Source organism: Siphateles boraxobius, unplaced genomic scaffold, assembly GCF_051911475.1.
Source record: "Siphateles boraxobius isolate OS27281-9 unplaced genomic scaffold, OSU_SipBor_1 5, whole genome shotgun sequence".
NCBI lineage: Eukaryota > Metazoa > Chordata > Actinopteri > Cypriniformes > Leuciscidae > Siphateles > Siphateles boraxobius.
In genome coordinates this window covers 28,653,425-28,672,597 of record NW_027509141.1, presented here as the reverse complement: position 1 = coordinate 28,672,597, position 19,173 = coordinate 28,653,425, and the positions used below count along the sequence as shown (strand labels likewise).

At 38.6% G+C, this 19,173-nt stretch overlaps 1 protein-coding gene across 3 annotated transcripts in view; it reads right to left on the bottom strand.

Moving 5' to 3' along the window:
* Positions 1–19,173, bottom strand: part of sipa1l2 (signal-induced proliferation-associated 1 like 2) — a 68,028-nt gene that overhangs the window by 20,121 nt on the left and 28,734 nt on the right. For all 3 annotated transcript variants that reach the window (XM_077203757.1, XM_077203759.1, XM_077203758.1), the window contains exons 2-11: positions 16,079–17,803; positions 15,807–15,934; positions 14,749–14,937; positions 10,235–10,409; positions 9,841–9,944; positions 8,112–8,269; positions 6,665–7,250; positions 5,107–5,381; positions 1,852–2,076; positions 394–531 (exon numbers count right to left, since the gene is read on the bottom strand). In XM_077203757.1, coding sequence (XP_077059872.1) covers positions 394–531; positions 1,852–2,076; positions 5,107–5,381; positions 6,665–7,250; positions 8,112–8,269; positions 9,841–9,944; positions 10,235–10,409; positions 14,749–14,937; positions 15,807–15,934; positions 16,079–17,450 — 3,350 coding nt within the window. In that variant the 5' untranslated portion in view covers positions 17,451–17,803. The remainder of the gene's footprint in view (positions 1–393; positions 532–1,851; positions 2,077–5,106; positions 5,382–6,664; positions 7,251–8,111; positions 8,270–9,840; positions 9,945–10,234; positions 10,410–14,748; positions 14,938–15,806; positions 15,935–16,078; positions 17,804–19,173) is intronic.

The following is a 19,173-nucleotide window of genomic DNA, read 5'->3' as shown; positions in this document are numbered from 1 at the left end:
GTCCAAAATTTGGGACAAAAAACCCCCCTTATTAACACTTTATGCAGACCTCAAGGGACAAAATAAAATGAAAAATGTATGACATGAAACGTTTGTTTAAAGTGAGTGGTTGAGTGGTATAGCAAGGTGATGTAGAGGTCATTGTTAACTATCCTAGCATTGGTGGGGCAGGGAGGTTTCAAGACCCTCTGGTGTTGTGTGTCTGTCTGTGAAAGAACAGCTGATATTGACAAAGCTGGTCATGAAATAATAGCTCATACTAGACATCCTACTCTAATTCTGTTTGCACCAAAGATTTGCACCAAATCTCACATGATTAGACTTTTGTGATAACCTCTAAACCTGCTAGGCTCTTTTATTTCCGAGTTACAAGGCTGAGGCGAACAGAATTACCCATCATAACCGGCTTTCTGGGCCCATGTGCCGCAGGGACCGGGGTCACTGGAGGTTGATTGGTTACTGGGAGAACTGCAGTAGTGCTGGCCGGGATTTCCAGACGGACTCTGAACCATCTCAAAGTCCTGCAACACCCTGCAATGAGAAAACACAGGGCAGAAGCTCATTAATCAAAACTCTGGTAGCACAAGCAATGAGAGCACTGCAACAAGACTCATTCATATTCTGGACCGGAGGACACTGTCAAAAAAAAGTGGTGGGGCAGATTCTATTCATAGCAGGACCCCGTGTCTCCAGGGCGGGGAACGTCTGTGCATTCCAGAGGGGAAATAAGAGAAACATACTCCAGGAAGAAATGACATGCCATGTGCAACACAGATCCCAGCTGAGGACAGGATGACAGCGTGGGTGAAGAGGCCACAAAGGTGTGTGCATTTCAGACAAGGTGAAGACACAAGCATGCAACACACAGTCACTCAATTGTACAAGAAGACACACATTATGAAGGGATCTCAAGTCTACAGCACTGGAAAATCAAGTTCCCAATTAGCTCACCCTGAAAGGCGTCTCCTGAGAAATGCCAAAGCCACATCAGACTTTTTTGCATACTTTTTTGCTTTCTTTAATCCACAGGGTAGCATGCATCATCCTTAATAGCCTCTATATGCTCCCTTTCGGGGTTTCCCAGTGGATATGTCAGTAGAGATATGTCTGAATGATCAGACATCACAGTTATGAATCATTGTTCCTTAAAGTTCCTGTTGCTGAGCCCGATGAAAACGAGGTGTAGCTGTTTACCTTTATTGGCACATTCTCAGTGGCGACCAACGCTATACTATATATTAATAGTAATGATTTTTAATATGTAAAAATTAAAAATATGTAAAAAAAACTGGATTCAGACATCATTACAGTATTGAGAATAAGAGAAGTTGGCAAAGGCAGTGCACTATTTAGAGATATAATATAAGAGGAATTAATCAATTTTCAGTGTGTATTATGACCCAAAAAGTTGTTTGTCCTCGTTTCTGACTTCAGGCATGTTTTTGCTTTAGCGGTCCATGTAAAACTAATTTTCAGATCAATCAGCATTATATAAAAAATGGGTGGTATCTATTCTAAATATCAACCATGACAGGAGACACAGCCTAGAACAGAAAAGGCCTAGAGACTGTGTTGACATCTTGTTTCAAAATGCTGAAGAAATCAATGCATTGAACAATGCACGTGTACATTCACAAAAAACAGCTGAATTCTGAATGACCCACATGGTGTATTTGCTGAGATCAATTACACAAACCAATCCACTCTGCACCTCCATTTCTTCCCTATTTTTTTTCCTCACATTTTCATGAGATTTGGATCGTGATAATATACACTAGTGAAATTACAGGTAAATATTTGAATGAAAGAGCAGCTTATGTGTTTGGAATGACATAAACACATATCTCCTACCTGGATCCATCCTGATACTTCTTATCGAAAGAAGTGCTGCGTGAGATGGCAGCTTGCGCGTACTGGAACATCTGTTGGCCCGGGGAGGGTTGATCAGGACCCTGAGTGGGAGAAACTCGAGACAGCGGCAGCCCTTGGGGAACGTGATTCATCCTGTGCCAACCAGGGCCGGCACCAAGAGTCTTGTACTCCATGACGGGGACACGATACAGCTCAGAGGCACCTCTGAAAAACACAAGTTATCATGGGTTTTACACGCTACAATGATTATTTTTTGGACATAGTATCGTAGTTATACCATTGTATATTCATAAATTCACTAAGGGGGTTGGTAATTTTTTTCAATATTTTTGAAAGATGTCTCTTATGCTCATCATTGCTGCATTTATTAAATACAGTAAAGACAGCAATATTGAGAAATACTTTTACAAATTTAAAATAACTATTTTCCGTTTTAACATATTATAAAATATTATTTATTCCTGTGATGGCAAAGCTGAATTTTCAGCATCATTACTCCAGTCTTCATTGTCACATGATCCTTCAGAAATCATTCTAATATGCTGATCTACTGCTCAGTAAACATTTCTTATGATCGTTGTTGAAAACAGTCGTGCCACTTAATATTTTTGTGGAAACCAGGATTCTTGAATAGAAAGTTCAAAAGAACAGTATTTATTTGAAATATAAATCTTTGGTAACATTCTAAATGTCTTTATTGTCATGTGATCAGTTTAATGTCCTTGCTGAAAATAGTATTCATTTCTTAAAAAAAGAAAAAGTACCCCAAACGATTGAACTTTATACAGCATGTAAATACCTTAAACCATCCATATGATAATCATTGAGTAAAATAGTACGTCAATTTACCACGGTATCCATTTGATTAGAGGAGCTTATTAGTTCAAATCAGCGCACATCACTCAGAATAGCCGCATATTTCATTTTTGATGACTCGGATATGTTATAACACATATGTTATTTAGTGACTCATTTTGAACATGGTGAACAATAGTAAACTGATTTATGTTTTCAGGTTGAATTACTTTCCAGTATAGGTTAGCAATTAAAAAAGGACCTTTCAACAGGACGATACAGCACAGCATCAAGCTAGCATTATTTGTATCATTACCTGATTTCTTAGATATATAGGACATACATGCTTTGTGATAGCGAGCATAATGTGTGTTTCATGTTCATGGGGCACCTACATCAGTGAACCCAGTGATTATCTCCACTTAGAAACAACTTGCATTATATCAACAGCACGACATGTAACCGACAACCTATTAAATTATAGAAAAGCCAGCAGGGATTAATCACATCCATACTATGCATTAACCTGTTTTTTGGATAGATCACATTCTCCCCTGCCCTAGAGTTCGAAGCCTTGAAATTGCAGAGAGGTTGAAATTAGCATTGTGGGGGCAGACTGCTCCTGGCAGTTGAGTTACAGGTCAGAGCCCCCCAAAAGCGGGAGAAACTCCACAACTCTGAGCTGACCACACACACACACGCGCGCGCACGCACGCACGCACGCACACACACACACACACGGGTCCAAAGGTTTGAGACCACAGTAAAAAAAATCTGGGATTCAAAATAGGAAATTTGGAATAATTTGAAGTGACATGTGAGATGTGACTCCTTTCAACAGATGTTTCAACACATTCTGAAATTCATGTTAATTTTTTCCAATTCAAATTATCACACAAATTGTTATTTTAAAATATAATTTGTATTGTAATAAAAAAAAGCGAATTAAATGAGAAAAATGCAAAATAGGGGCATTTTCACTATGGTTTCAGGTTGTTGGACCCCACCACTGTAAATAATGGTTAGCTGTGTTTAGAGCCAGGCTATATCTATGAATTCATTCCAATTTATTAATATAAAGTATTTTTCTAGTCCGTCATTGCATGTGAAATGCAAAATTCAGCATCAAGGGATGATATTGAGGGAAATTGGCAGAAAATATTAAAAGATAAATCACTGCAGGGCTGTTTGGCAAGAGAAAAGACACATCCGCAAATCAGATGACTAATGGTATCAGATAAATGATGTACTGTATTTTGCTGTGATTATCTGTGGCGGGTGTTATTAGAGAGGGAGAAACCAAAAGAACAAACAGAAAATTAACAAGTCCACCCCACACCAGCGGGATTCATTGATGGTTAATGATGCGTTTCCGATCTAATCCACTCTGTACCAACCACACAGACTGAAATACTTCCGAAACAAGAATCTCTGGTGATCTTCTTGAACGAAGAGCTGGAACAGGTCAGGGCTCTCAAGACAGATTCTCACAGCCTCTACAACGAACATACTTCAAAAAGTACTTCTATGAAGAACAATGCACTCTTAAAACTCTCACACACAAATTCCTGGAATTGAGAAATGTCTTACAAACAAAGGCTTGCAAATAAAAAAATATACACGTTCATTTACTATAAAGTTCGAGACATCTCTACAGACTGCAGAAGTAAAGTAATTTTACATCCAATTGAAAATCCAATGTCATCCAATCTCAATATTATTGCTAATCTCTCTGATCTGTAACCAAATACAACCCTGACTTGTCCTGGCATGCTTCTGTTAACTATAGTTCTCTGGAAACTAATTACCCAAGATACAGCTATTTAGAGCAGTTAAAGTCAACCAGAAATGCAAGCAATCTTCTATAAATTTGTGTTTAAAAACTGCACAGAGCTCTTGATATCTGTGGCTTTCATGCCTTGCAGGGGGCGATAAAAGTCAATCCAGTTATTGACAGTCTAGAGGGTCACTTTAATCTCTGGCTTCAGATGTTCTTGGTAAGCCCTCAGCTCTTCTGAAATGAGCAAACAGAACATGAGGCACGTGTTCAACAAAGTTCAACAGGGTTCTGGGTCGTTTTCTATTTCAGGACAGTTGGTTTCTTTCATGTAAAGGCTAAAAAAAAAAAAAGAAGCAGACCATAATCATATCATTCACAGATTATCTCAAGAGGATTAATCTTCTCTTTAGGAGATGACCTCTATTTACCCATGTGAAACTGGTGTGGCACATCTGTCCGAATTAAAGGTTCAGTTTTGAGGGTAGTTTTTGTAAATGTGGCCACGACAAAGAAAATACCAGGTTAATAACACATACTGCATCTTTGAGTAATAAACACATTTTCAGCATTTTGAACATAATTTAAAGAACAATTTTTACATTTTAATAAGCAAGGAGGTAACAAAAAGCTACCAATGGAAGATGGAGGACAAACTGTACCTTCTGGGGGTGCCATCCTCATGTGGCTGTATGACCACCACCGTAACAGGTGTGGAGGTCCGCAGATAGTCAATCATCTGCTCGTGAGTTAGAGTCCCAACAGCGACCTTGCAGATCTCCACCAAACGGCATCCAGGGCGAAGTCCTGCCTGCCAGGCGAACCCGAACGGCTCCACGTCGGCTACCACACCCTCAAAGTTGACATGGAAGCCCAGCTGTCCCAGGGCATTTCTGCGCAGGGTCATCTCTAGAGTCTCACAACCCCTGGTGACCATCTGCGGAGAAGACAGAGCAGACGTAATGACTTTAACCATCTGAAACTAGGCTTTTTGTCACCTCAGCGACTTTTAAAGATAAAATCTGTGCTGTGATGATGGGCAGAAGGTCCTGCACAGGTAAGCATGCAGATGGGTTGGCAGGTATGCAGAGATATAGATGATGACTGAAGCCAGGTCTCTGAAGGATGAAATTAACCGATGTCAAACCAACATGGGAGAGCACAACATACTGATTGTCTCATGAATAACACATTCCTACAACCCGAACTGAGAACCTGACACCTAAAACAAACGTATGTGTGATATTGCAGCTTAAACCTTTTGTATGCACTTTGTCCCAAAACACACAGTTTTAAGCAAACTGTTTTAAGCTGATCTTACTCAGACTCGGCAAAGCTACTAAGAGCCCAAAGGCATCTTTATAAGCACCCACAAAAACAACAAAAGCACTTTGATGAGATTGAGGTGCTTAGAAAAATACTGTATAAGCTTTCCTTTAAGTTAGAAAGGATAGTCACACTTTAGATTAGGGTTCAATTCTCACTATTAACTATGACTTTGGTCTCAATAAATACATGCCAACGGGGTACAAAAAGTCACTGACTTATAATTTGTGGACAAAAACAAATAAACTACAATAGTTTTTTAAAATACTTCTTTTGTGTTCCACATAAGAAAAGTCAGCCATACAGGTTTGCAATGACACGAGGGTGAGTAACTGATGACTGAATTTTAATTTAGTGTTGATGGTCTGCTGCACAAATGCTATGATGATGACAGCAAACCACCCAATGCAAAAAAACAATTTTAAGAGCTTGTGAAAAGTTAAAGCACAGTATTTTACAAGCTGTCAAATCTCACAAAGAGAATGGACCACACATGCTGACAGGGTCGATCACCATAAATAGCATGTATAACCATTTAAGCCTCCATTGCACTGTAGCCTGCAGGTCTGGCCCAACCGAGCATGAATGGGTGGCAATCAAGCAAGATGTGGAACTAATATTGTTTGACTAAGGTGTGTGTTGATGTATGTACTTATCCCAAAGAATAAAGTGAATGGTTCTGGTAAGCTTAAGGTAAACTAAGGTACTGTAATCTGCTCTAGCATGGTTTTTCTACCTTTATAATGCTAATCCATTGACCCTTGGCCCCTGATTGTGAGAGAAACTTGATTCTGTAGACCAACACTGCTCGCTTATTCACAGTAAAAGGCAAGCTTGGTCTGAGCTTGAGCTTAGATTAAACTTGATCTTTCCTCTTGGATTGGTTACTCATACCTCTAATCGCTGTACGACCTCTCGAACTTCCTCTGGGCATCCGTCCTGCACGGAAAACACCACACAGTCGCCACGCTCGTAAAAGAGCTTCACCCTGCCAACCGTGGAGGACGAGCACCAACCAATCACGTCCTTGCAGTAACAGTTGAAAACCACTTCCCGGGTTGCTTCCTCAATGAGCACCACAAACTCGCGGGAGATGGACAGCAAACAACCGATATCGGTGGACTGGCAGCTGTCCCGGGCAACCACCGACCACGTGATGGCTCCCGTACTGTACAGATGAGCATTGTTCCTTGGGCGGCTGCGTTCCTTCCTTTTGGCGCCTAGGGTGATGAAGCTGAATTTTGCAGCTGATGCGTCCACAGGCGTTGCACCAGTGAAGTTTAACACTAGGTCTTTAAGGTATTCTTGGCGTGTACGCGTCGCCATGACGCGGAACTTCTCAGACTTGTGGGCTGCGTTTTCACTGTTGATCACCTTGGCTAGCAGGAAGTCCCGGAAAACGGCAGACTTTGGGAACATCACACCCTTGGGTATGGCAGGTCCAAACGGAGGCACATCTTTGGATCTGGCAACCGCAACACTAGAAATATGATGAAAAGAGTTTAGTCACTTCAAATAAATGCTGTTCTTAGCATCAAAGAATCCTAAAAAATGATCACAAGAGACTTCTTTGAAAACATATAAGAACCATGTGACCTCAAACTTTTGAACAACATAATATAATATAATATAATATAGATTAATTTTTATATATATATATATATATATATATATATATATATATATATATATATATATATATATATATATATATATATATATAATGTTTATATACTTTTATATATAATATTAAGCTAGGATAGGAGATATTATTTCCACATTCAACATTAATATGTCATATGCACAAAGGCGGGAAGCACATGGTTCCTGTGAGAAAAAAATGCATAGAGAGGTTTTTCCGTTTGACTTCAACATTGACATCAATTCTGAAATCATGCCGCAGAAGTCTCTCACAGATCTGCTCAGAAGATGAGACAGGCAATTTTGCTTTGAGACAGGTTCCAGCCTCCTTCAGCTCTCTGCAATGTTACGCTGAACAAGCTTAAGAGGTACACACTGAGTAAATAAGACTGGAAATTGAATTCCCTTCGATCTTATCCTTTAATCCTCCCTATCGTTCTGAGAGGTCAAATCTGACTGTCACCAAGCTGTTTGGAAAGCATCTTCATCTGCCTCCACCCAGTCCCACTAAAATGAAATCTCTAATTTACAAAATTGGATTTATTCAGGATGGGTTAGGCATGACTTTAAAAACAGTATTTAGTTCAGCAAAGACACATGTCAATGACATGAGCCAAACCACCATCCTTACTGGAAAACAGAAGCATGTATTGAACAGGCTGGGCTGAAAATGATAATTAATTGACATTTTACATCTTACCTGTAACACACATGCTCTGTACAAGGATTGTGGACTTTGACGATGATGAAGACATGTTGAAAGTGAGAGCGTATGTTTTGGGGTGTGAATGGAAATGCTCCTGGTTCCTGGAAAATTATGGTAACGATGTCATTTCCAATGTGCCTCTTCCTCAGTAGCTGAATAGGGGAACAGATAATAGGAAGAAAGTCAACACAGTGCACATTTTAAAAAGAAACCAGTAACAGTTACAGACATCTAATCAGAAACCGAAAGCAATAATAAACTTCAAAAACACATTTTCCAACAGTGGAAATATGTGCATAAAATAAAAAACGAAATGAAACTAAACAAAAATGAAATAAAATGAAATAAATAAACCGAAAGAAAACACATCAAGCTGTGGGACATTGTACTAATGTACTGTTACTAATTGTAACATGTACTGCATACTGGACAGATAACTGTTTGTAAGAAAGCTTAGGTAACGTGTAAATATAAAGGTATAGCTGTAGTCTACTGTAGATCCCTTGGACTAATCTCTTTGTCAGCAGTGAGAGAGCGAGAGAGCGAGAGAGAGAGAAAGAAAGAGATGTAAAGAGTAAAGAGAGAGAGAGAGTGAGCGTGAGAAGAGAGAGAGAGAGAGAGAGAGAGAGAGAGAGAGAGAGAGAGAGAGAGAGAGAGAGAGGATCAGAGGTGTACTGAACTAAAACTCAAAGCTGTGGAGATCTTCACCAGCTTATAGTCTAAGATTATCCCCAATGGACCATGATCCTATGGACAGAAAACCACAAATCCCACAAATCAGCCAAATAAAAACACTTTCAAGGGCTCCTTTACTTCTCCTTCTAATCATTCTGTAAAAACAGCTTTCTTTTAAAAGCACAAATCACAATTTCATTATCAGACTGAGCTCAGTCTAGCCATGGGGATTTCAGGAAGTCATTGACGGAAAGCTGTTATGGTGGTAAATTAATCTACGACTCTATTAGGATTGTTCCGCCCATTAAAAAGTACTGCGGATGAATGAAATAAATCTTTTAAAATTTGTTCCACCAAATATATAAGTACAGCCTTTCACATCTTAGATGCATCAAAAAATGAAATTTTTAATAATCATCCTTGATATGTCTTGCTCTTCACTGTGCAACTGAAAAGGGAGCTTTTTTTCATTTTTTATTTTTTTAAGATGGGACATTCAGACGGTTGCCATGACAACGTGGCCTGCCCGCTGAAGTGTTTACAATTAGTAGGATGCAGGACAATTGGTCTGGGCTCTGTGAGGTCTGTAGATGCACAGATCACAGATCAAGACCAGGCACTTGAAGAGAAAGCTGACGAGGGTTGAAAGAGTTTTGTGTAGACAGGACTAAGTAAGTGATCAGACCTGAATCTCATTTGACCAGGTGCTTATTCAAGTGTGCATAAATCAGCAGGAAGGCTGCTCTATCTTGGACTATCTGCTTTTTTGTTTGTAATAATAAAATAATAATGGGACCAAATATCTACATTTTATATGAAAATGGTGTGATAATTTACTACCATTTAAAAGTAAAAAGTAGTTTATTCATGTGATGGTAAAGCTGAATATTTAGCATCATTACTCCAGTCTTCAGTGTCACATGATCCTTGAGAAATCATTCTAATATGCTGATTTGCTGCTCAGGAAACATTTCTTATTATCAATGTTGAAAACAATAGTGTTGTTTAATATTTTTGAGGTCATGTGATAGCTGAAAGTCCGACTCACTTGTTGCCTGTTGTTGGGCGTGTAGGGCAGCATCGTAGAGACATGAAACATCAGCTCAAAGTCTTTATAGGTGGTGTAGAGAGAGTGAGTGCCAGTGGAGTCCGCTGCAAAGAACATGTGATTATATCATACATATGAGTATAAAAGCAGTAAATTAAAAAGACACATACACTCATGATGAAATACTAAATTAGACTCTTGCAGTTCAATAATAATTTGCAAATGGCTCATCTGCACAGATTAAGGGATTATGAGAAACTGTCAAACAAGTGAAACAAAACCCATTTCAGAAATGAACCCGAAGCTGCCAAGCAGCTTGCCAAAGATTCACAGTAGTGAACGCGGATCAAACATTCAAACATTTTGAAGATATCATCGTGAGAAGAGCACTCACTTTTATTGTCCAGCTGTGCCCTGTACTTGCTGAACCCCTTCAGTCGGACTCTCTGACCCAGTAGATCCAGGAACTCATCCAGTGCGGGACTACCACTCTCGTTATTGTACATCTCCTCCTCTGTGCTCTGCCCGGCCTGGCAGTGCAGGATGCCCACTTTGTGCTGGTAACTCAGCTACAAATTTCAAAGAATAAAAACACAATCAGTTTCAATCATCGTAATGATATTTTATATAAGTTTTTTCTGTACATGTCCCTTCAAATTTGAGCCAGCTATTACATCCTTCCCTCAACCGTAATTAAATCTATTACATGGCTCTCTGAAATACTGGCCAATCACTGCATTCTGGTGTCATTTTTTATTTAAATAAATGAACATTACACTGTACAGTACATTTTACTCGTTCCGGGACACTGATCTTCTACACTGTAGTCCTTTCATGTATTGCATCATTCTTTGGTCTCTTTATTTACATATTAAACAGTTTGAGTTTAAATTATTTTATTATAAGTAGAAAAAAACTCTGCTTGGCGTCAGGATCTTGAACATCCTTTCTGCGTTTATTCTGCCAATAATGACCACCCTGGCTTTATATTAACCCTTTACCAGTGTTATTTTATTTAGGCAGAAGTGATAGGTCTAACATATTTGTAACATGGAGTTGACTTTGCAGCCTTGGCTAAATGAAGTATACACAAGACTAGATAATGATCTGAGATGTCATCGCACTGCTGTAGAATTTCAACGGCATCAACATTGATTCAATGTGATAATCGATAATAGATCTAGAGTGTGATTACGACAATGAGTAGGTCCTGACACATGTTGTCTAACTCCAATAGAGTTCAGAATGTCTTTAAATGCCAATCCCAATGCATCTTTTTCATTATCTACATGTATATTAAAATCACCAACAATTAGGACTTTATCTGCAGCCAGTACTAACTCTGATAGAAAATCAGCAAATTCTTTGATAAAGTCTGTATGGTACCCTGGTGGCCTGTATACAGTAGCCAGCACAAATCTCAAACGAGATTTATCATTTACACAAGATAGGGTTACATCAAGCACCAACACTTCAAAAAAATTATATTTAAAAATAGACTTCTCAGATATAATGAAGATTTTACTATAAATTACAGCAACACCTCCCCCTTTGCCTTTCAGACAAGGCTCATGTTTATAACAGTAATCTTGTGGGGTGGACAAATATAAAGTAATGTAAATGTAATCGTCTGGTTTTAGCCAGGTTTCTGTCAAACATAGCACAACTAGGTCATAATCTGCAACCATATCATTAACATCGAATATTCAGCAACCCGAGTTTTATCATTTGTTCATCCATATTATCTGCTTTTTATTTGTTGAACATCAATTCAATTTTTACCCTTAAATGGGTTTAGGAGTTTTTTTGTATGTCCTAATTCGGGGAACAGACACAGTCTCTATATGATGCTATCTAGGTGAAAAAGTCTCTATGTGATGGGATTTATGTGTCGTGACGTGACGTGAGACCGCTAGCAGACAGTCGGTTTAGCCAGTCTGTCTGCTTCCTGACCTGAGCCCCAATTGATGTTTGAGCTCTGATAATAAAAGAGCCATAATATACCATAACATTATTTATTAATATTTTGAATAAGCTTTAATTTTATGTTTTCTTTATAATTTTAGTTTAGGTTGTAGTCATTTTGTTATGTGCTTTCCTCGTTTTAAATAAATAAATAAATAAATAAAAATAAATAAATAAATATATATATTTCTGTTTAGCTTTAATTTATTTTTATTTCAGTTTTAATTTGAATAATGTTAGCACTTCAACTTCCACTTATTTTATTTCAATTAGTTGCCAAGATTTCTCATATTCGTTTACGTTTTTATTATTTAATACACATTTAATATGTATATATATTTTTTATTCCTGCTTCATTTCAATTAACGAAAAATATATTTCAGTTAAAAATAACAACACTGTCTCTTACATATTACATGGCAGGATTTATTACATAACAGAATCAATTTAGAAGCACTTCTAAAAATAAAATAAAAATAGCGACCTCACAGGAGAGCACAGTAAAAAAAAAAGTGTATGTTTATATATATATATATGTGTGTGTGTGTGTTCTGGTGATATACATTGTCTACCACAAGTGGTGATATAGTCATGTTAAGTGCTATCAATCTATGCAAAAGCCTGACACATAATGACATGCAGACTGGCCTCAGATGCCACTTTTGCATAATGTATGAGAGACACATACCAGCCAGAAACTAAAGGAAGAGGCTATGGAACCAGATGTTGGGCTTCAAACAAGCATTTATTTGGAAAATTATTAAAAGATAATGTAAAAATATGATAGAAATAATAGGAAATGCGGGGGACAATCTGAAGAAAGCTGGTTTACAATGACATAGGAATTTTTAAGAGGTCTACGATAATTGTCTGAAATCACCCATAATTCCTACCCTGTACCAATTTTTTTTAAATGGTAAAAGCAATTTTAGTGCTATTCTTACAATTGCTTTGGCTTTTGTGCCACAAAAATGCCACCAACAGTCTAGTCTAGAGGGGAATAGCAAAACCCTGCAAAAAAGCCATTATCAGAGAGGGGGTAGAATAGGGAGAGAGTATGGAGGCGCGATGAAAAAAAAAAAGAAAAAGACAAAGACGGGGACTCAAGAAAGCATAAGACAAGCAATGATTTTCTTTCATTTTCAACCTAAGTGTTGCTGGTCACAGTTGGTAGCGTCTCAGATGGGTCAAGTGGCCCGTTATGTGTGGCTAGGTGGTTGCCATGGTGATGTTTTCTGTGGTTTTGCTGAATAATTTGCCTTGAAAACTACTTATCTCCTGTCTGAATGCTGGAAGGGCGGACAATAGTTGAATCATCATTTTACAATGAGGTCCTCAAAAAGTATTCGTTAAACTTGATTGATTTGAGATGACTAAATACCATTTGAAATAATTACCATCATTAATTTGACAACTAACTGCACTCAATGCATTCATTGTTCTGAATCTAAAGGGTTACTGTTTAGGTTTTCCACTCTGGCCGTCGTGTGGCTGCAAAATCGATCAAGACTTTAACTGCTTCTCAGATTCCATTCAGTCAATTTACTGACAAAACTGCTCATCTCTCTGTTCGACTCTCAGTCTAAGAAGTCCGGGTCTGTCAATAAGTAATTGGATCTTTGTTTTTATAAAAGGTTCCTTTTGTAAAACACTGTCTTATCCTGACACACCTGCAATTTGAACCCTCAAACGGAAATGTTGTAAGGCCATCGGCAGCACCTGATAGGCGCCTTGCCCAAAGGAACTACTTTACAAGCTCAATCTTGCTTAAGTTATCAAATGAACAACAGCTTTTAAGGATGTCACATCATCAGCAGAGGTTTAAAACATCTGTTTCTGGTTTTATCAGTATGCATTAAAACTAAGCGAATGGGACGTATGAAGGATATAACTGATGGTTTCTTAAACCCCCACTTGATTATGTCTTTGTAATTACAGGCCTTGCGGACATGTACGGTTCACAACAGTGTACATTGTTTGCAATGAATCATCACAGAGAATGAAGGTTTCTTCCCTCCTGTCACTTTGTGTTAGCCAAACTGTCTCTTACTGTCCAAACTGTGGTATGATTATTTTACAGCCTGTCTGTATTGTGGGAAATGCTTATTGTTGCACTTACAAAAGAAGCATATATTTGGATATGAAAGTATTATATTTAACATCAACATTTTTAATTAAAATTGTCATATCTGCATAAGGGAAACAGTATACCTTAGGTCCTGCTACATTTCTTTTACAAGATTAAATTAGATTAATTAATAAACTTTCGACTAAAAAATTATTTAATTTTTTTCTGTTTTTATTTTAAATGGTCATATTTTTACAAGATTAAATTAGATTAATTAATAAACTTTCGACTAATAATTTTTTTCTGTTTTTATTTTAAATGGCATAACAAACATAAAAAAACAAATAAATTAAGAAAGATATATTATATGCAGTCTCTCTTTCAATATGAGCACATCATAAAATAATAGTTAATAATAGTTCTGGTCTTGTATGCTGACTAGACAATACAGCAGGGTTCATACACATTTCTACCAATAAATTTCCATGACTTTTGAGGCAAATATTCATGACCTAACGTTCCATGAAACGTCTGTGTATACATGTAAAATAAGACTAAAAATCCATGTTCAATTTTCAAATCACAGCATATCTTAACTAATTACAAGCTATGTGGTTAAATACAAAATAAACATTTAAATAACGCTGACACAAAAGTTGGTTAGATAAAATACTGTGTCTGACCCTCCCAGAACTCTAATTTTTAATTTCTGTTGTTGGTGTTTCTTTTCATCTGTTTTTTTACTTAATGTGGCTGTTTTAGATCATGTTTGACTGAAGGTGCGTTCACGCAATGACATAATTACTGCAATTACGTGATTTAAACTTGTAAAAAGCGTTGTAAACTATCTATAGACATTTTAGTACTGTACTTACCCCCTGCTGATCTAACTTCAGCAGTTGTTCTGGCACTTTAGGTGAGCTGGTGGCCAGTCTGAGGCACTGAATGTTGACCTCGGGAACTACGTACTCCAGCACCTCTTTAAGAGGGAGACCACGGGACGTCCCATGCTTTACCGTGGAGGGGACGGCATCCTCCATGATTGAGCCTCTTAAAGTGGTGAGCTGAAGATGGACAGAGTAAAGAGAAAAGTTTATATTCATAGAAAAGGAGGAAATAGTTCATATTGTTGGCAGAACTGAGCAAATGTATACATTAAAAAAAATACATGGCATGCTCGAATCCTATTACTGAACAGATGGATAAACCGTTCTAGTCTCTCAAATGGCAAAGCACTCTTTAAGAGTGCCTCGTCTATGGTGCTGAATCCAGCGACATGCCCTGCCAACCTTTTCGATGAATAATTGAGTTCAACTAACTGTGGCGAATGCTGAAGTAACGCTTTGGCTTTTAGCAAGAGGGCCATTGTATGCTCAACCGCCAATTCAGCAAACTATCCAGTCACCCTTAGGAAAACCCCTGGCAGGCCGCATATGAAAGATCTCCTGCCATTTGAAAGCCTTGCTGGTTGGGACTGTTATAGCATCAGTGGTGAGACTCATGTAATACAGTGAGGTAATTTATATCACCATACATGGAAAAATCAATAGTACACCACAGACATCATCCATCTTGAGCTGATTTCCAAAACAATCAATGCTATTATTGAGGTAGCTCGAATTTGTATTCAGAGGAGATGATGTAAAAGCATTGGGAAATGTACTTAATGGGAGGGTGGAAATCAATTATAAATTAATGAGAAGTCTCCTCATTGTCTGTTAAAAACATGCAGTAAACGTTCTCAGCTTATTTGAGATTTTTTTGCACTTATGTAAAACTATTTGAATTAATAAAAAAATAAAAAAAAAAATAAAGTTTGGACATGCCCTTCCCTTAATTTAAACCCCTGAACTTGACTGGCTCAAAGACCAATGGATCTACAGAGGTCTGTTAAATGATGTGGTAAAACAGTGTTTAATAGGTGCTGTCCTACCTCGCTGGTCCTGAAGATGACCCTATAATTATACTGTGGGCCCTCCTTCCCCTCCTCCAGCTTTTCTCTCCGAATGCTAACTGCCACCGGACCCAAGTTCTCATCAACACCAAAGTAGTTCTGGTGCTCTTTCAAGAAAAGAGAATAAGATGGGGTCGACATTATACAGTGAGAGATACACAGTTATTTTGGTTACTAAGCGATATCATCAATCACTATAGAACACTATTGTGTAGACCCATGAATTTAAGGTCTAGTTTGTAAAAACATACCTTTATTGAAGAAGAATTTGTGATAGTAGTAAGCACCCATGTCAATGTGCTCAATGATGTAGCGTTTGATGCAATCCCGTGGAACAGCATAATTTTCACGAGAGGCATAATTCTCACGGGACATTTCCAAGACAGAAACCCCCGCATTGGTGCAATGTGAGCTTAAAGTAGACTCAATAGTACAATTGTCACCCACATTGTTGTGGGATCCACTGTTTGGTTTGGTGGCACTCAGTTTCCTTTCCCCTTCACCACCAATCTCGTTACGGAAGTAGGGACAGGTCAGGACCAAACCATTGCTCTTTCCATCCCCTTCGTCAGGATCGGTGCAAGCTTTTTGCCCAAGTTCCTCACAGCTTTCCAAAGGGGACTCACAAATAGGTAAGGGGTCAGGACCGTCCATTCCCCCACCAATTTGGTGTTGGGACGCTGCAGAAGCCCCTGTGGTAATATTCTTCCGACGTGCTAAGTTTGCACGATTAGTAACAGCCTCGCTAATATTAAAAAGCACGCTCTGGACATCATAGTGGGCGAAGCATCTCTGGAAACTCAATGGACGACCATGTCTGCTGCAATCGTCATGTTCGCCAAGTTGCCGCTGCTCGCTTTTCATGGTCTTCAGTCTGCGGAATATGGATGTCTCGCCCTTTTCAGATTTCTGCCGCTGTAGGAAGGACTTCTCCCTTTCCCGACTGTAGAAGAGTGAACTATCCACATAGTCCGAGTAGTTCGGAATGCAGAGAATGTCCCCCCGTGCAATCTGCGCAGCAGTCTGGAGACTTGGAGAAACGGCGGTCTCCGGAAACCGGCGAAACTCCGGATAGCCATGTGGAGGAGGTGCGCTCGGTTGCTCTGAGTGTTCCGGCTGGAAACCCTTCAGATTGCCAAAAAACCCTTCATTGGGCAAACCCTGGCGATTGATGGAGGACGTGCTTCCATATTCTCTGTGCAAAGTGGCACCTGTATTGGGGTTGATTGTTGTCTGATCCATGTCCTCCGCCCCTATATCACTGATGGTGACGTCACTGTTGCTCCTCTTCTGGAGAGCGTGTTGAACTTTACCAGGAGAGTGGCTCAGAAGGTTACCAAGACCATATTTTGTCTCCAGAAAGCTGGGATTGGGAGGAGAACCCGGGCTTTGTTTGACCCCATCTTCTGCCGATTGAGTGGGTTGTCCATTCTGGAAGGACGTCATTAGGCTCTCATACCTGGGGGGTGGACCATGGCCATCCTTCTTCTGTGGCCAATCTGACACTCTTGCGCGTATGCCCATCTTGGGCACTGCTGGTGTTCCTTGTGTATTTGGGCCAGGAGTTCCCATATTCCCATTCAAGGCTTGAAGCTTTTTGGCAAAAAGATCATCAGTCTGCATCTCTGAGGTGAGGCGCTTCTCAAGCTTCTACGGCCTCGTCTGCTGTATCTCTGGTCCTAAAGTTAGGGATATTCATACCTGACGTTAAATTGTCCAGAACAGAAATTCCAACTCCAGCATTTTATGCAATAGCGAAGGAGCTTGACAGCACTGGGAGAAGTCTGTGAATGATGACTGACCCACGTCAGGGTGTTCAGACCTATGGGTCTGTAATCCATAGGAGGAGAATGAGTCTCTTTATCTCAGTTTCACTGTCAAAGACAACTGCTCACTCCACGGGAGGGCAAGCAGAAGATACGGTCATTTCACAGGCATGTAAGCTTAACAAAGCCAGGTGGGATCTCTCTGATGCTCTGGAAAGGAACGAGAGAGAGAGAGAGATCATTAGAGAATCCATTTGGGAGGTAGAGATACCAATGTGACCTTGAAAGAATGCAAAGCACTCAAAATCCTCAAAAGAACAAAGCATCAGCAAAAAGGCCAATCAATTTAATAAGGGGTTGAATGTGTATTCAGAAAGCACAATTCTTTTTCACCTGAATGCATGCCATTCATCTATATAACAAATAAACCACTTTTTGACCTTAGAGACTAATTAAAGATAAACATCTAAATAAAAAAGCATTACTGATCTATGCACGCTACTACCTGTGATAAATTGCAGAACAGATTCAAACCACTTTCTCTACGGCATTAAGTTATAATGATATTCAATGTTTTTATTTCAAGAGGTGTTAACAAAACTTTGAAAAAAAGAACGCATTTTTGTTTCATTTACCTATTTTGCATTTGAAAGTACCTGACGGATCCTTTTTCACAAAAACAAAACAAGAAGCTGGTGTATTTACAATGAAAGTGACAAATTATTACAAATATTTATCAATATGTTATCCTCTACGATAAAGATCTTCCATTGAGTTCAGTGGTTCTCAAATGGAAAAGAAACTATGCTAATTAATGTAATTAATAAAATGTAATTCGTCATAAATCATACTTTTCTAGGACTGAAAAATAAATAAGAACTTTTGAAAGAGGAGAAAACACTACATCTCTTGTTGTTGACATTAAAGGTCGTACAACTCTATCCAGAAATTAAAATAACCAGTCACTTAAAACGGTCAATTGGACTTGACTTAAGAAATTCATGTTAATTTCAATACATTTTAATATTTTATTTTAAGAACATTTCCGTTTGAGTTTAGTTTTATGTTGGGTCATCACTTGATATCCAATGTAAAATCTGGGTCTTGCCGCAAAAAGAAAAAAAACCCCGTTGAGAATAACTGTCTTAGTGCAGTGAACTAACTGAGACTGCCTTTCAGTGAAAGAGCTTTCCAATATCATATCATCCAAAAATAAAGTACTGGTGAGAGCGGAAAAGAGTATAAAATTACATTACTGACAGACACGGCCACGGACATTCTGTGAAATTCGCCAACCTAAAAATAATCCTTCGAAAGGCAAGCTGATTAAACTACCGTTTATTAATAATGTGTTTTGGAAGCAAAGTCCTGTCTGTCTCTTACATACAAACTGACCCCAATACTTTTAACCCTCCCTTTGAAATAAACACATCTTTGTGTCAGCGTCGACCCTAGCTGTGTACCACATTGACGTTTTTCTTTTTCAAACGGCATCCGTCTAGAGTCTGGAAATTCATTAGATTCAGGGCTGTGATTTAATGTCAACATGAAAACAAAATTGACTTTATATACTTTATACA